At 44.1% G+C, this 16,975-nt stretch overlaps 2 protein-coding genes across 2 annotated transcripts in view; both read left to right on the plus strand.

Moving 5' to 3' along the window:
* The window catches only part of LOC126518010 (nonsense-mediated mRNA decay factor SMG8), a 29,606-nt gene extending 16,651 nt beyond the window's left edge, over positions 1 to 12,955 (plus strand). Inside the window, exons 14-22 of the mRNA XM_050167854.3 lie at positions 415 to 558; positions 1,623 to 1,890; positions 3,296 to 3,385; positions 4,389 to 4,535; positions 6,091 to 6,234; positions 7,734 to 7,858; positions 8,632 to 8,690; positions 11,019 to 11,195; positions 12,678 to 12,955. Of these exons, the coding sequence (XP_050023811.1) occupies positions 415 to 558; positions 1,623 to 1,890; positions 3,296 to 3,385; positions 4,389 to 4,535; positions 6,091 to 6,234; positions 7,734 to 7,858; positions 8,632 to 8,690; positions 11,019 to 11,195; positions 12,678 to 12,795 (1,272 nt within the window). The 3' untranslated portion in view covers positions 12,796 to 12,955. The remainder of the gene's footprint in view (positions 1 to 414; positions 559 to 1,622; positions 1,891 to 3,295; positions 3,386 to 4,388; positions 4,536 to 6,090; positions 6,235 to 7,733; positions 7,859 to 8,631; positions 8,691 to 11,018; positions 11,196 to 12,677) is intronic.
* A 2,139-nt stretch (positions 12,956 to 15,094) lies between these two features.
* The window catches only part of alpha-Man-IIb (alpha-Mannosidase class II b), an 85,494-nt gene continuing 83,613 nt past the window's right edge, over positions 15,095 to 16,975 (plus strand). Inside the window, exon 1 of the mRNA XM_050167844.3 lies at positions 15,095 to 15,853. Within this exon, the coding sequence (XP_050023801.2) occupies positions 15,440 to 15,853 (414 nt within the window). The 5' untranslated portion in view covers positions 15,095 to 15,439. The remainder of the gene's footprint in view (positions 15,854 to 16,975) is intronic.

Below are 16,975 nucleotides of genomic sequence, written 5' to 3' on the forward strand. Positions count from 1 at the left end.
ACCTGTGCATACAGAAGAAAGTGACACTCAAAACATGATAGCGACCAGCACAGTCAGCAATCAGCGAAATCTGATCTATGAGTCAAGTGTGTCGACTTTTATACATGACTCGTCGAAGGTTCCAGTGTAATCGCTGGCACTTTCATACCTTCCAGAAAGTACAACACTCGCTGTGTCCTTTACAATCTGATCACAGAAGGTTGACAAGAACCTACAAAACAAATAGAATCAACGATAACATTTGAGTAAGTTCCAAGTCATGCAGGTGCACTTTGCACTGAGCGATAACTAAGTTGTTTGTTGGTGAAGTGCACTCTCCAGAAAAGGATATATAAGTACATCTGTCAATAGGCTTCAAACTGCTATCAGTGTCAAGACAGGCTCTCTTTCTTCCCCCTCTCTTGTTTTTCACAGGTTCACAGGACTCCTGAGAATGCAGATGAAGTGAGCATAGAGGAGTGCCCTCTGTTGATGCCCCATCGAAGCCAGGTGGTGCTGATCTCAACCTGCAACTGCGGACGACAACAGAGCACACGAGAAGACCCTTTCATTCTCAAGGTACGGTCCATTTCTGCTTTCCATCTGAAAGCATTGTTGTTCTTGTTCTGTCTTGTTGTTGCAGAATCTGAATGTTTCTTGTGTGTTTGATGTAGCAGTGCAAGTGCTGAGTGAGCGATTGTGAAACCCACTCATAATATGCAGAGAATATAGTAATTAATTTTGATCTTGCGGAGTAGAAATAAATCTGACATTTACCTTCATGTCAAATTATCTGGTAGTAATTGAAACTATTGATAAGAATCTACTGTGGAAACATGCCTTAAAAGTATAATTCCAAAATAATGATTACCTTTTTTTTTACTTTCTGTAAGATCTGCTTGAAAATACCAATGTACAAGATTTTCACAAACCTTCACAAGAACAATGAAGGCCACAGGACCTGCTTCACAGTGCTACACAGCAGTCAGTCAGTAGCATGCATGCTTTCTTTCTTTTCAGCGGGGCACTTCTATGCATAGGTTTGTGTACTCACTTTACACTCACTTCACACATAGGAGATAGAGCGTTAATCAATGACAAAGAGTGTGAGTGGACATATGTACGAACGGAAGTGAGTGCCGGGGAGATGGAGTGAAAGTGTATATGAAGAGGAGTTAGTGACAGTGATTTTGAGCAGACGTGACTGTGAACATGAGTGACTGTCGAAGAGTGTGAGTGGACGGGAGTACCGGTGAGTGGGAGCTGATGTAAGTATGAGAATGAGAAGGTACCGGTATGTGTGAATGGGAGCGACTGTAAATACGAGTGAGTTTTGGTGAGCACGAGAAGAAGTCTGAGTGCCGATGAGCGTGAGTACCTATGAGTATGAGTGTGTAGATAGTCTACAAAAATATTGGTGTTTGAGTATCAGGTTAATCATCTGCCTCTACGAATGCTTGAAATTCACTAGGCTGATTAGCAATGTGAGTGTAAATTACTGTTTCTTTTCTTTCACATACCGATTAATTTTTATTATGGTTCAGAGAAAAGTGTTTTTTTGAGACTTTTTGAGGCACACCTGTCAGCTTTTCTGTAATAAATTCCTGCGATTGCTCCTATAAGCTAACTTCTGATATTCCTAGGCTGCCAATTTTGACTTCTACCTACGAGTCAGCGCTGACTGCTGCGGTGTCCTGGAGCGAATAAACTTCCCAGCCTTTGAGCCTAGTGCAGCCGACCAGGACCAGGCGGCAGCAGCCGAGGGTGAAGAGCCACGTGTTGAACTTGAGCCCCCAAGATCCCGGAGTAGAGCAAAGAGCTTGTCTCGTAGCGAATCCAGCTCACGAAGTGCATCACCAATCTCAGAGTCAGACTTCAGCTCACAGTCACCAGTGTCAAGTGATGACTCAGGTTGGTGACGTTACCTTTTTCGGGAAAGCACTGACGGGCAACATTATCTGCATCTATGCATCGGCTTTAGACTCCTCTTGTTTGCATTGGGTTGGGATATAGAAATATTACACCCCTTTGCTGGAGGTGATGTTACTTTGTTCGCCGCAGTATATATACAGGTGGCCTGCACAGTGTTGAGAGGTTGCATTTAACTTCCTTTGCCTGGAAAAACTAAATGGCCAACTCTGTATCTTTGCTGCAGCTCACTAATTCCCTAAGGACGGCTTATTGCAGAGTCTTATTTACAGTTTCTCTATAGAATACGTCCTGTCTGAGTGCCCTTCTTTCAGCACTAAAATGTGCTCACTTTCTGGTAGCCGGACACAGGCGGATTATTGACAGCTCGTGGAGGAAAGCATCTTAAAACACTGGCCTCCAAGTGTCATTTATGCACATATCTACCTGAGTACCTGAGTTTCAATGTTGCAGTAAATGTCAAATCATAAGTCTCTGAAGATGTATGTGACATGTTTTGCACATCATTATTTTCATGAGTGCTCTTGCTTTTGATGCACTTGTCAAGGTGCACAATTGTGCACACAGCACTTGAAGGGGATCTACTATAGGATTTTTGTATATTTTCAACTTTCGCTAACCTGAGTGGTCAATTACAGTGGTCTCCAGATTGATGAAACTTGCCTAAATGGAAATGCCAAATAAATAGTATGAGGGTATCAATTTTGGTTGGCCACCCATAAGAACAATGTTACCAAACTTCATTTAAACAGAACACATCTTTTTTGCGAACTCCTGGTAACGGAACTGGAACCGAAAGTGCACCTACCTTATCGGTCGTCATACTTCATATGAAACAGGAGTAGGTTGACAAGCATCTGAAATGGTAATGCTAAATAGTCAAGAAAATCCAATCTATCAGCCAGTGGCATTTGCTGTGGCATTAGTGGCTGCTCTGCGGCATTCATGTTGCCTCTTTCTCGTGGTCCTTTCTGCATGTTGATGGCAAGAGTGAAAAAGTGAGAGTGCATGAACAGATACCTTGTGGCAAAGAGGCTGTGCCCTTCCAAGAAGAGTACAATAATGAATTTTTGTCGGCGCAGTAAAATTAAAACATTCGACACATTTGAAACAAAAAAATTTTTCATGATTTCTGCAGCCTTTGCATAAATGGAACTTCTGTAATCCATTTTTTTTTGTTTTCCATCACATGTTGTGGACTGCTTATCTTCTTTCTTTTTCTTAAATTGCATGCATTAGAGCAGATGAGCTAGTGAGGAAAGGAGAGAGTCAAGTGATTGAATTAATGAACAGCATTTTTAACGTGGTTTAAGTTTTGCCATCAAAGATAGAGTTCAAATACTGGTTGCCTGATGCTGTTTTTTTATACTATATATTGCTGTTACAGATTCCGAGTCCTCTGACCGCGACGACAGTGACAAAAGCATATCATTGTCAGATGCCCGAACACAACAAACCGATGACCCTGATGATGATGGTCAGTTTGATGCGCACAATCTGCCCTTTTGTTGCATGCTGCAGTCTTTTAGGATGTTTTGTAAAATTTTCATTGTCATGTTTGTGTTAAGCTTACGTCCTGATGCTTTCTTTGACTGGTCACTGACTCCGTGCCCATGACAAACTGTTTAGTTTATTCCATGTTTTTATTGCAAGTACTGTAAACAATATATGCTCAGAAGAGCTTCTTTAAGCAGTGTCTCATGCTTGTTGTACCTTGGGAACTTTTGACATTGCTGATGTTTCATTTGTCTACACTGTACTAGCCAGTGACAACCTAAGAATATAATGGTAAATAGACTGCTATCCAACTCAAAGGCAATTAACGTAAATGTGCCAATCAATTATGTTTGCTGATTTCCGTGACGTCTCAGTTGAGATTAACTTCTTTCTATATCAGAGCCCTTCAGAAACTGCATCTTGAGTGCAGAGGCATGGTTAGTTATGTAGAGGCACAGAGGCATAGGTTATGATTTTCATAACGAGGAGGTATATGTATATGTGTCATGATGTCATGATATGATGGCTTGCCCCATTCCTGTGATTGCTGTGACTGTCCCATGCAAGCACAGTCAAAGGAAATGCACGTAGCACTTGTGTTTATTTTTCCACGAGCAACATTGTCGTAGCTAGCGTTATTGCCACTCAACTGTGTCATGATGTCACAGTAATGTCGATGACACCAGGTCCGGCATATTGAGAACAATTTTTGTCTTGCGTTAAAATATCGTTAATTTCCTAACATTTCCCAGCACTTGTGTCATGCTTTTCCTTCTTTGTCCCTTGTGTTTAGTGCTGAATTTTCGTAACCATGAATTCCCAACATTTGTGCTCTCTTAAGTGTCATGCTTTTACTTGTGAGACGCATGCAGTATATCTTCTACAACTTTAAATGTGTCACTGCTCCTGGACATGAAAAGATTGGACATGTTTTCCCTCTAGGTCAGATCTACTGTAGTCAAATAAACTTGTGCCTTTTTCAGACGCAGCCAAGGCATCCCTCGTGCCTTCCAACACTGAATATCTCCCAGGAATGTTGCATTCACTGTGCCCTCCTGGTCTCCTTCCCAGCTATAGTTCATGGTCTCTTGTTTGCCTCGGGCCATCAAGTCTCTACTCACACAATATTGGTAAGCTAGTCACTTACTGCCTCCGTAGTTACTTAAGGGGGCACTGAACCACTTTTTATTGAAGTGGAGAAAGGCATTTGAAGTGAAAATAGGCTATTTCAGAAATACTTGGCCGCAAGAAGTACTTCAATGCATTCAGCAGAAGTGGAGTTATTGGCAATATAACACAGCCTCCGCTGTGCTCCCATTCCTTCTTCAATGCCTTACACTGTAAAGGCTACGACGCAGTGGGGCGTGCCTACGACACTCTGCCTTCTAAATGTCACCGTGGCACACAGTTCAACTTTCATATTGGATGTTGACGTAGTTGCCACAACTTCCGCCTTTGGTGCCTACAGTGCACTAAACATAAGCCAAACGCGGTTGTCCTCATCGAGCCGCAGTGTGCTTAGCCAGGGGGCTCGTGGCGGCACACGCGGCGGCCGCGGTATCTACGCCATGTAGTCTACCGCAGCTTGATGTCAGGTACCAGTCTATAGCAGTGGTCTAAGGGAATGACAGAATAAAGCGACCAGAAGAGAGTGAGGACAGGGCCTTCTGTTAAAAAAAGAGCGTGTGAAAGAAAGGTGACTGTACAATCCGTTTGCGAGCTCCACGCATGGCATACGACAGCAAAACTTGCCTGAGATGTTCACAACAGCGTATGCTGACCTTGGCCTATGGTATTTCACCGTGCCTCAGGGGTGGTTCAGGGCTCCTTTAATAGATACTGATAGGCTAGTTGGTGAGCCACGATATTGGTGAAGCAGCCCACTTGAAATACTAGACACATTCGCGTACACATGAAAAGGGACATTTAGTTTTCTCCTTTTTACTTGAAACTGACTTGTGGCATCAAGGACTGTCTCCTTTTTTTCTTCTGCATATGTGCAGCTGGCAACATCCAGTACAGACAGCTGCAGCCAATCTATCTACGCTCATTCTACTGTTAATTCAGTTGCTAAAAAGCTTTTCATCATTACATGTATTAGCATGTCTTGTACTTCTGAACAATTAATTGATTCAGAGGTAATGATCAGCTGCAAGGCTGAATCAGCTGCAAGGCTGATTCCTATTATAGGCTGTGATCATATTGAAAAATTCTGGGGGATTTATTCCTTGGCTTTAAAAATGAACTGTACACTCGATAGTCTGAAAGTTGTACTTGGCACCTAAGTCTCTCTTTATGTGCATAGCTGCTGCTATGAAATGCCCGCAATTGTCATAGCTTTTAACCCACCAGCCACATCTAGCCTATGCAGCCACATCCAGCCTATGTGTGGTCAACAGACTCAGTAGGCTCTGCACTTTTGTCCATTGCCTCTTCTTTGGGCTTTGGAATAGTGAATGCCTGTTATTGGCTTCATGCCCCACCCAACTTAACCAGATGTGCTGTGTGCTTCTATTCAACGCACCTAGAATTTCTAGCTGCCCTTTAGCAAGGTTTCAACCAGAAGCCTTGTCTCAAGCTGCAATCTTTGGGATAGCGGTGAAACCTATAATGTGTTCAATGCAGTTGGGGGCTGTTGTGCATTTCATAATGGCAGCTTGTTCATTATGCTCTGGTTCTTTGCAGGCATCCAGGATCAGCCTGGCTTTGTGGCTGGCACCAACTTCCTGCTGCCCTGGGATGTGGCTGTCAAAGTTGACAAGGACCGCTGGCCCTCACTTTGGGAGGGCAAAAGGGCCCAGACCTGGAAGGGGAAAAAAAATGGAAAAGGTGAGAGGCACACATTCTTAACAAGTGAGTGAGGGATGGAGTGAATGAGAGAGTGAGTGAACTGATGAGTCAGTGGATGAGCTGGTAGGCGGGCAACAATGGAGCATATGAGTGAATTGGTGGTGCCAGCATACTGGTAATATACTGAGAAAGATAGTCGAACCTTACTATAATGAAATCGCATCTGACACAAAAGTACCTTCATTATAGCTGATATTCGTTGTAAGCATATATTCGTTACAGGCTGACATTTACAAGAAGCATTTTAGATTTACTTGGTTACATCCTGTTATTCTTTACACTCACATTCATTATGCAATTGAGATTTGACATAGAAAAAAAAATCCGAGTTTTCTTTTATGAGGGGATGCTCTTTATGCGCACATAATAACTACATGCTGTAGGACCTTGCCAAAGCATCCCTTGTTGAATTGTTCCTTTGTTGTACCTTTGCTGAAAACTGTAGGGTTAACTAAAGCAAACAAAATGCAATGCACATCATTACTCTGAACATAGTGGTGGCCACATGCCATCTCAAGGAATGTAGCCCATTCCAAGCTCATGGCAACAAAAGTCGACGAAGAAGTGGTGTATCAAAAAAGCTTTTATTATGCTTACCACTAACACTTTGACCAAGTTAGCTCAAAGCTAAGGGTTTTGTTATGTAATGAGGACTGGGAGTTCTATGGGGACTTTCACAATGAGGCACATGTTTATCCGTGCATGGGAAATGGGGAGTGGTGCAGGCAACAAATGCTGCTGCATGTTCCACACACTGGAGATTAAAGAGAGATGGGCAAAATTGGAGGGATTCCACAGTTCTTGGCGAGTGGGCGCTGGTTTTTCCTAAGCTGCTTATGCTCAGCTCACAATAGTCCTTTGCCTTATCTTCCAAGCTTGCTCAACTTTATCACACCGTGCAAATTACTCTCTCACAGTGTGAATGCACTCAATCGTTCTCTTAAACTTAGTCTCTGTGACACTAACAGCATGCTAGCAACAAAGACAAATCCTTTTGTTGAAATGCTTGCTCCGCCCTATGACATCGTTTGTTTGACCATTGTTCGTCACTCCTTGTATCATTCTGTGAACACCTATCTCGTTTGGACAGCACATTCGAGTAGTGCATTTCCGAGCCTCTGTTTTTTGTATCTATTCCTGTAGACCCATGAAACGCGTGTAAGAGAATTTACTCATAATAGCAAAGCCTTTAGCGCAATTCAAAAAGACAGGGACGTGACAGAGACACAGAACAGTGCTCAGATCTGTCACGTACCTGTCTTTTTGAATTGCGCTCAAGGCTTTTTGCCATTAGGAGTAAACCATACCAACTAGCCCAAGAATCAGCCTTGTGTAAGAGAGGTTCTATTGTACTTGTAAAATTTTCTCCTGAAGTGCTTAGATTGCATTCAGTATTTACACAAAAACTGTTCTGCCTATCTGTATTTGTTATTTGGGTTAGAAGGACTTTTGCTTAAATGCTCTTACCGTATGCACAGGGGATGGGATGCAGTTCACTGTGAAAGTATTCATCGGGGTTGAATACGAATGCCACCATGGCCACAGGTTTATGTGCTCTTCACCTGAAAGGATGCTACGTACCACAAGCACTGGCCTCGTTAAGGTGAGCAATGGAGATTGAAATATTGAGTCTTGTTGTAAGACATGTTATACTTGCGGTTCCATAAAGCTGGATAGCGATGTAGTCTTTAAAGGTAATTTGGTTAATCAGTACCTGTCAGTAATTTAGCTGGAATATTTACCACATCTAAGTGATTCCACTTCCTTTTAAGCCAATCTGCATGGTCACTCCAGTTATGTTGTGATATCCAAGACAGCAGTACCTCTGAACAGAATTTGAAGGTTATTGTGTGTGCTCAGATCTGTTCATGCAAAACCATTTTGGTAATCAACATATACTTGAGCAAGTGCCTGTGGGTGTCACATATAGGAAGCGGTGCAGTGTACAGAAATTGTGTTATGGGGCTTAAGCCTCTGTGATTCCACATTGATTGTGTGTGTACTTTGTTTATACTACTAATGACACAAACATTCTGACTAGTGTTGTACATTAAATGCAAATGCCAAAACGTCATTGGTGTATAATATAGGTTCTGTTTGGAGGGACGCTTTGGTAAATGTAGCTTGTCAGAAGAGATGCTTGTCTGTGAGAAGGTGTGTTGATGTGTTTGTTACTAAATGTACGATGCATGAATCTTGTGCACCCACTAAATTCTTGCTCTGTGAAATATGTAACATTTTCTTTAATACAAGAACTGCATTATTTATATCCGTGGCAGTGAATTATGGTAAATGAATGAAACCGTTCTTCTATGAGTGAAAATTTGCTCCTGATCCATTTGGATGCTGACCATGTTCCTCTTGTTTTTTTTCAAGGATAATGCCAACAAGATAGCCAACAGTCACATGCCACTGCATTTCCCCTGTCTGTGCCGGTAAGTTGTAAAGAAGCATACCTTATTTGGGCTAAGTACATCTTACATTGTGTAGAAGACTCAACAAAGACTACTTTTGTAAGTGGAAACTTCATCAGGACCCTGGCTCCGGTAGTAGCAGAGAGGTCAGAGAAAACAGGATGTAGTACAGCCAAAACTTGTTATAACAAAGTTGTACCTGTGACACAAATACCCTCATTACATCCGATATTCGTTATAAAGATGTGTTTGTTATATGTTGATATTGACGAGACTCATTTTGTTTACATTGTTATACAGTAGAACCTTGTTGATACGTTCCCGTTACCTACGTTTTCCCGGGCCCAACATTCGCAATCGAAAACACAAAAAATGATACATAGAGTTACGCTCATTTTTTACCTGTTCACGTGTTCCCGGAAAACATGATTTACGGTACCAACGTTCAGTACGTCCCCGAACTGCGATTGTATGATATGTTTTCCGACCGCTAGATCCCATGTAAACAAGAAAATGCGCGAGGTGCGGGTGTTCGAAAACAGTATACAGCTGCTTGCCGTGGCAGCTTCACCACAATACTCGCCCACCCATCTCGCGTGAAAACGCCGATGCTTCTGATTTCGCTACCAGCAAATCTTCTCTGGGGTCGTCGCACGCGGCATTCACAGCTATCACTGCCAATCCTGTGGAGATAAACATCTTCGCCTATCTGTTTTGCAGTGTGAGGTGCGTGGTGCTATTGGTAGCATAGTGCACGCATTTAGTAAGCGTTAATCTAAACACACCGCCGTTCCCTGCTGCAGGCGGCGCAATGTGGGCGTCACGTTTTGCTTCAGCGGCATCCGGTGTCGCCCACCAGTTCGATGTGGTTTCAGTTTCCCGTCGTCCTTTTAAAACAGTACGCTATAGGAAAACAAAACGTGTCTCAGGACGCCGTAGCACCACCAGCTCGACATGCATCAGCATCTTGTGCCGCAACGATCCGCTGTAAGATTTGTCAGACGTAGCTGTAGAGATGAACTTGGGACGACGGGGCTAGGCGAGCAGGATTTAATTGCAGGATTTACATTTAAAAACAGGACATACATTGGCTGTCTAGCGCGACTCCCATATGGAGCCCGCAAAACTAACATACAGCAAACAGTTTACGAGCACACAGCTCACTAGTACATTTCGAGCATGACAGAGCACTCAGCTCCCGACAACGAGCACGACACGAGCACACACTAGCAGCCGGCAAACGCTGCTTATAAGCCCTTGCTCGACGTCATAGTTCGACGTCATTCAAGATGACCCGCCTTTTTGGAGGATGAGGTGTGCCGACTTGGAGGATGAGGTGTGCCGACTTGGAGGATGAGGTGTGCCGGCTTGGAGGATGAAGTGTGCCGACTTGGAGGATGAGGTGTGCCGGCTTGGAGGATGAGGGCTCACATACACGTGCCGCACATACACACAGGTGAAAAGGCCGGACAGTTCTCGGTACCGCCCAGCTTTCAGTGCCGACGTCAGAGGGCTTCGTAGAACTGCTTTGTCCCGGATGGCTCCGCCAAGTACCAATTTCCTGAGTTGATCGCGCGCCACGTGGCTGCCGGCCCGTTGCAGTTCTCCGAAGGGCGCCCCGTCTGGTGGGCTTGGAACACGTGCAGCGGGCACAAAGCTGGCACGTTGCCACCCCGTACGGCCATTCTTAACACCGCGCAACACTTTGCATTATGTACTAGATGTCAACAATAGTCAAGCCTCAAATTTTTTTGTTATTTCCCATCGTACATTTTCCCGGTTACTACGTTCTTTTCTTATGGTCTTTTCCGAAACATATGAAAGAGATTCTACTGTGTCCGATAATTCAATAAATATCTGGGTTCATTACACCAAAGTTTGACTGTACTCATGTCATTGCATTTGCACTGTAAAGTAGTAACATTGGCTGTGGTTGAAGTATAACTTGGTTCCAAATAATGTTGTGGCTGAAGGACAGGTGCTTTGACATTGCAACTGTGTGTTTAATTGGGATTTTCAGAAATGAAGGGCCCAAAGTTAGAGGACACTATTGGTCAGGCATTTGTAAGGATGTGAAGGCATGCAAAGGAGCTTGTGTTTTTGAGTGCATAAAGCCATTTAATGACGCTGCTCCTACAACACCATAATGGCCACATGATGGCTACCGCCTAATGGTCTCCCAGTCACCTTGTGTTGATGTGACCTCATCTGGCTGGAGGTCCTCCTCATTAGCACTTGCTGCTGCACACTGTATAGGGCAGCTGACCATTACCTGATTTTTCAAAGTGCGTCCTACACTTCCTTCGCATTTATTTTGCCCTTCCCAACCTTGCATTGAAACTCATGCAGATCTGCCAAGCCACAGGTAGCGCAGCTGATGCGGCTGCACATAGTGACACCCAAGGCTCCGGTGCACGTGACCTTGAATCCACGAGTGCAGCCGGGCCCTTCGGCCCCCATCTTTTTACCAGGCAACAAGGAGCCTGTCAAACTGTCCCAGTCAGCATACTGGGTGTTGCGGCTTCCGTATCCTTTGACTTGCACTCGCTACCATATCTATCAAAGGTTTGAACAAAAACACAAAAGCCACTATGACTGTTGGACTGCCTACAGTGTGATTATTTGTAAAAGGAAACACCTAATTAATATATATGCAGCACAATTACTGCTCATATTAGACCGAGAAGGCATCAAAGTGACTGATCTTTCATGAGTTGGTGTCTGCCTAATGCGTTGTATCAGTTGCCAATTTTATTTAAAATGTGAAGGCTTCCTGAGCTCTAATAAAGTTTAATACTGAATTGATGTTCACTTCAAGAATGATGAACTTGAAAAAAGAGGGTACCAGCGAAACACAAAAGACGTGCACACAGCGAGAAGGCGTTAGACACGGATGGAGTGTCCGTCCGTGTCTGACTCCTTTTGCTTGTGTGCGCGTCCTTTGTGTTTCGCTGGTACCCCCTTTTTTCAAGTTCATCATGCACCAACTGGGCCAAGAGCTTGCGCTAATGCACTTCAAGAATGAACTGTACACTCAATTGTGACCTGCACTTTCTGCCATAATATGAGCACGTGGTGTGCTATGCCACTGCAGTATTCTAGATCTTTTTGGGCTGGAATGTGATTGGACACTACCCTTTGTTGATGAACAAAGAAAGGTAGAAGTAAAGAAAGGTTTGTCCTAAGTTGTCCTAATGTTTTCATTCCAATTAGCACCTTGGAAGTTTGCCTTGCAGTCATATAAAGAAGCTATCTGAAGGTGCACTTAACCTTCATATGAACAACGCCGTGACCGTGCCTTTCATTTCTTATTTTTCCATTCATATGCACTGAAGACAGTAATTCTCCAACTAGGCAGTCACTGAACCATTTTGAATGGAATTTGTTGCATTGAGAGGGGAAAGTAAGGTTATGTAATGACTTCATTATGTTACTTTGAATTAACTATATAAGGATTCAAGACACTCATAGATGAAGGATAAATTGATTTGACACTGAAAAGAGGCATTGTGGCTTTGTAAGCCATACCTTTTAAATACTTCAGTGCAGTGCACAAAATCCCAATATTGTGTGTTGTTGTGGTAGTTAGAGTTGCAAATGGGGCATTTTGATTCTTAAAGATTTGCCATATTTATTGCTTCGTGTAAAGTATATTTGAGGATCAAATCAGAATTGTGATTCCATGGCCCACTAGGATTTGACTGTTGCTTTTAAATGCAGCAAAATTGATTCTTGTTGTTTCTCTGGTTTCTTAATAAAGCATGCGTAATCATATGCTGTGTACTTTCTCATATAAATATTTGAGTTTGGATAATTTGCTCAGTTCCTACTGTCTACATTCTCAGCAAATCATAAAAAATCTTGAAGACCTTTTCTAACAAAAGAAAAATTACAAGCAATCTTTCTATCCTGTTCTTAACAAAAGGTGAAAGACAAGTGCCTGCTATATTTTAAACTTGAGAATGATTGGTGCAACGCATTGTCTTTAGGCCTTGACTCAATGCTCAGATTTGTGTACGAAGGTGATGCAGGACCTTACCTACCACCAAGGGACGGTGTTCCTTGCGAAGGAGCTCGGCTGCTAAGTGGCTGTTATGGCATTGTCGAGCAAGCACCTATCCGGTGAATCCAGTGAGACGTTTAGGCTGGTAAAGTACCGTTGCAATTTTTGGACACCTCACTTGTGCTTCATTTTGATACAAAGTTAAGCACAACCATAATACGCTGTATTAATTGTGTGTCTGTGTATAATTGTAAATATGCAAATAAAGCTGTGATGGAAAATGTTTCAGTGTCATTCATTACATTTTATGATGCTGGTTCATGGAAATGGTGGCATCTATAAATATATAGATGCAATTGAAATTGGATTCTGCAGCCCCTTTACTACCATTACTCCTAGTAGGCTGATGAGCGATTCATTTTTATGAAGCCTTATCATCATCATAATCTTTAATGTTTTGACTAACTGACACCTGCATCTCTGCAGCCACAAACCTTTCTTTTCTATTTTTTTTTCTGTGAAATACAATACTGCCACTTTCGTGAACGAAGTTTCACCACTTAAAATGATGTACAATACACCCATATTGGAGGCAAAACTTTAAGTTCGCCACTGAGCAATGCTAATTATTTTTCATAACCTTAAATGCATAAATGAGAGGCATTGTCATTTACTTTCTTTAAGAAGAAGCTTTAGATCAAGGCCAACTCCAGTGCTGCCTATTGAAATAGATGTAAATGCGGAAATGCTTTTATGAGAAAACTGCTGAACGAAATGTGTTGTCATTTAAGCGAGAAACCTCTGTCCTATAGTGACTGTAGGAAGCAGTGTTTTGATTTAGGGCCTAGAATTTTTTAACGAACATTCTTGCTGTTGGCGAGTTTCAAAAAGTTGAAGCGTGAAGTTTACAAATCCGCAACTCTGCAACAAGAACGGATATAGCAATTCTGTTAATTGCATCCCTTACAGCATCTAAAATGTACAAATTTCATTTATATATTTGCAGCTTGCATGAAATTGTTACGATGCCTGCCTGGGTTTTTCGAAAGTTCTACACAGAAATTAAGGGTATATTTCAGAGCGGTGCATTTTGCCTTCTTTAGATGTATTATTAGGTGCAGTTTAAAGAATGTGATATCGTTTTCTGTTGCGGAGTTAGGTTTGTAAACTCGATAGTTCAGTTTTAGCTCATTCCAAATAAAGAAAAAAATTTGAAGGCGTAAATAAATTATATACTTACCGCAGTTACTATATCTTCATTCATTATTATTATTATTATTTATTTTTTATGATGCACCAAAGCTAATCAAAATCGGTGTTGGGGTTGCTGAGAAAAACGATTTCGGATTTCCTATATACTTATATAGGAGCTCCCGAACTATTCCACCTGTTAGGACAAGCTTCCTGTGACTCGGCATGCTGCCGAAGTGACTGCGCGCTTTCAGCGGGATCTCTGAAAGTGGGGTCAGACAAATCGCGCCAAAAATGACGAGCTCTTGGAACTTGACAGCTCTGCCCACCTAAGCGGTAGATGGCGCGCGATGTCATGGTTCGCAGCACCTTACGTTTCTCATACATTGCAATCGTTCCCGCGTATGCTTATTGTTTGCTGAAGTTACATACATAAGCTTCCTACGAAAGCAACATAGCACTCGCCGCTTACTCGTCGCTGCCGGTTTTTGTCTTTGACCCAGAGAAAAAGAGGGAAAGAGTGAGCAGCCACTTCCAGCGCGCGCTAGCATTCGCTCCACTGCTCCACTTCCACCTGCGGTCGTCTATTTCAAGAGCAGCGCGTCTCTCCAACCACTCTCGGCGGCGTCTCGTTTCGGTGCCACAGCCGCTGCGCGCTTGTTTTCCGAGAGAGCGAGGAAGAGGCGCATGGAGGCGCGGCGAAAAAGAAAAGAAAGCAATAAAGAAGGAGAGAATGAAGAAACGATAACGCGCGAAGTTCACTCGCTGCTGCCGCCCGCAAACCCACTTCTCCCTGCCGCGGCATCGCGGTGCGTCCATCAGCTGCCGTCCGCCCGCGAATGTATGTGCCCCTTGCTGCCTGCGTTTCTTACGGGTAATGTTTGTGTGAAACAGCGCCCGTCTCGTGCATAAGCAAGTTCCGCCATAGTTTTAATACTTTAGCGTAGAACTCTAATGCAAAACTCTACCAAAAGAAACCTCCTTTCTAAGATTGTTACAAAAACTTAGAAGATAAAGCGCCATCTATGAGCGAAAAAAAAAGACATCTCTTGCTTAGGTTTGCCTTTTATTGGCGCACTTTAGTTTAGAAATTACTTGCAGGTGACGTGGCTAGACCGAAGTAAAAAAGTATTGTGTCAGTTTCTGAAACGTTAGTATCCGGCGGTTTCACCGCTGCATCTTTTGAGGAGTCGTGAATCCCCGCCTCGCGCACTCCCCTTTCCCTCGGTTCCTTGTTTTCGGACCGCAGCGCCGCAGCAGCGGCGGTTCGATTTTTCGTCGTCTGCTATGTAGGCCTAACAAAAGCTACGGCCGATCGCCTCGCATCAGTTCGCTCGCTCGCTGCTCCGGCGCTTGCTTGTTCACGCCATGGAAGATCTCGCGTCGACGGCGGCTCCGCTAGAGACGTGACTCCCAGAGCTCGCTGGAAGGAGTGTTCCTGTGATTTCTGCTTCACGTGCGCCTCGCTCCATCATGCATTCGCATTTCCCGTTCGCTCGTAGTAGTACCGCATGAATGGTGCAGTGCCATCGGCGTTCTCCCAGCTGAGCGCGGCGGCGGCGGACGACCCAGCGTCATGATGTGCGCGAGTCGCAAAGCGAAGGTGCGTGCCCTGGTCGCGGCCTGCCTGGTCGTGTGTGCCGCGCTTGTGTTTTTCTACCACTACTCGAACGACGCTGGAGAGCTGTCTGAACTGCATAGCAAGCGGTTGTACGGCGATCAGCGGCGGCGGGACGACTCGGTCAACTTCGTGGACGACAAAGCGCACTCGTCGCCGAAGTCGTCGTTCACGTGGCCGTGGGCCAAGCGGGATATGTTGACCGCTGCCGGCGATTGCCGTGCCTTGAAAGTGCGGCGCGATGTGGATTTCCATACTCCCGATGTCTACCCGACGCTCAACTTCAAGCCTCAGTCAAGGAGCTACTGGAATCAGACCTTCGAGAACCGCTATTACGAAACGAGAAAGCAATGGGCCAAGCTACCGCTGGAGGTAAGAAATCGAGACTTTTGTGTTGTGTATCTGCGGGTGCTCGCGCACACGGTACCGTTCTCGTTGCGGCAAGATCAAATTATCGCGCGAGGGCTTTTCCCGCGGCGAGGACGTTATCTCTCTCGGATGGAGGATGCAGCTGCCTGCTGACGGCGATATGAATGTGTGCGCTTCGCGTTCCTTGACACCTTGTCGAACTGTATCGTTTGGCGCGGTACTGTATCCGTAATATAACCGACGTGTGTTGCTTACATTTTGAGTACAAGATTAGCTGTGCCGCATGTGTTAACCAGTCAACTGTACCTTCTGCTTGTTAGCACGATCAGCGATGACTTAATTTGTAAATGTAACGAGCGCGAATCCGCCGTGTATGTATGCGTTGCTCTCCTGTTACCGTGGTAGTCATTTCTCACTTTAACCATTTGTATATGAAGGAATATGTATGTACTTGAAAGATATCGCACGTTTCTTCCTGTTTTCTTGCTCTTTCTACCACTCCCCCGGCTAGTAATTGCGCAATGTCGAATCGATGCACGAACGTTTGCTAATTCATCGCGCCGTGATTGGTCGATTTGCGAGCGCTGATAGTGAGCAAAAAAGGAAAGAAATTTCATTCCTTTCTTTTCTTTTTGGGGGGGGGGGGGGGGAGGAATGATTGAAAACCATGCCATCGTTCCGAAAAATGTCAGATCGTCATCTTATAGAGCGGTGTTCAAAACATGTGCGCTTCCGAAAATTGATGCCCTTAATCGCGAACTTTGCAGGAGGACATATTTAGTTTCGTCATCTTTGTCAGACATTGTTAAGGAAAAGTAATATTTCCGCTGCCGTTATATCCGGGATAATTTTATTGATTAATTAAGTACTAATTGACTCCCCAGCTATATTGACGTCGCGCCGCGGCGTTTCGCCCGCAAGAATGGTCGCGGAAATACTTTAGGTTATCGCGAGATTACGTTAGGTGCCGTGTCCAAGTCGCGCGCATCAGTTGACATTTCAGCAGCATGCTCGAGCCACCGTTTTCCGCGTGCTTCTCTGCGCTCATTGTAGCGCGAGCATTTTCCATTCCTTGGGTATATTCAAAGAAGCGGACATTACTTGCCCGAGAAATTGAGGCGCGTA

This window comes from Dermacentor andersoni, chromosome 3 (assembly GCF_023375885.2).
Source record: "Dermacentor andersoni chromosome 3, qqDerAnde1_hic_scaffold, whole genome shotgun sequence".
NCBI lineage: Eukaryota > Metazoa > Arthropoda > Arachnida > Ixodida > Ixodidae > Dermacentor > Dermacentor andersoni.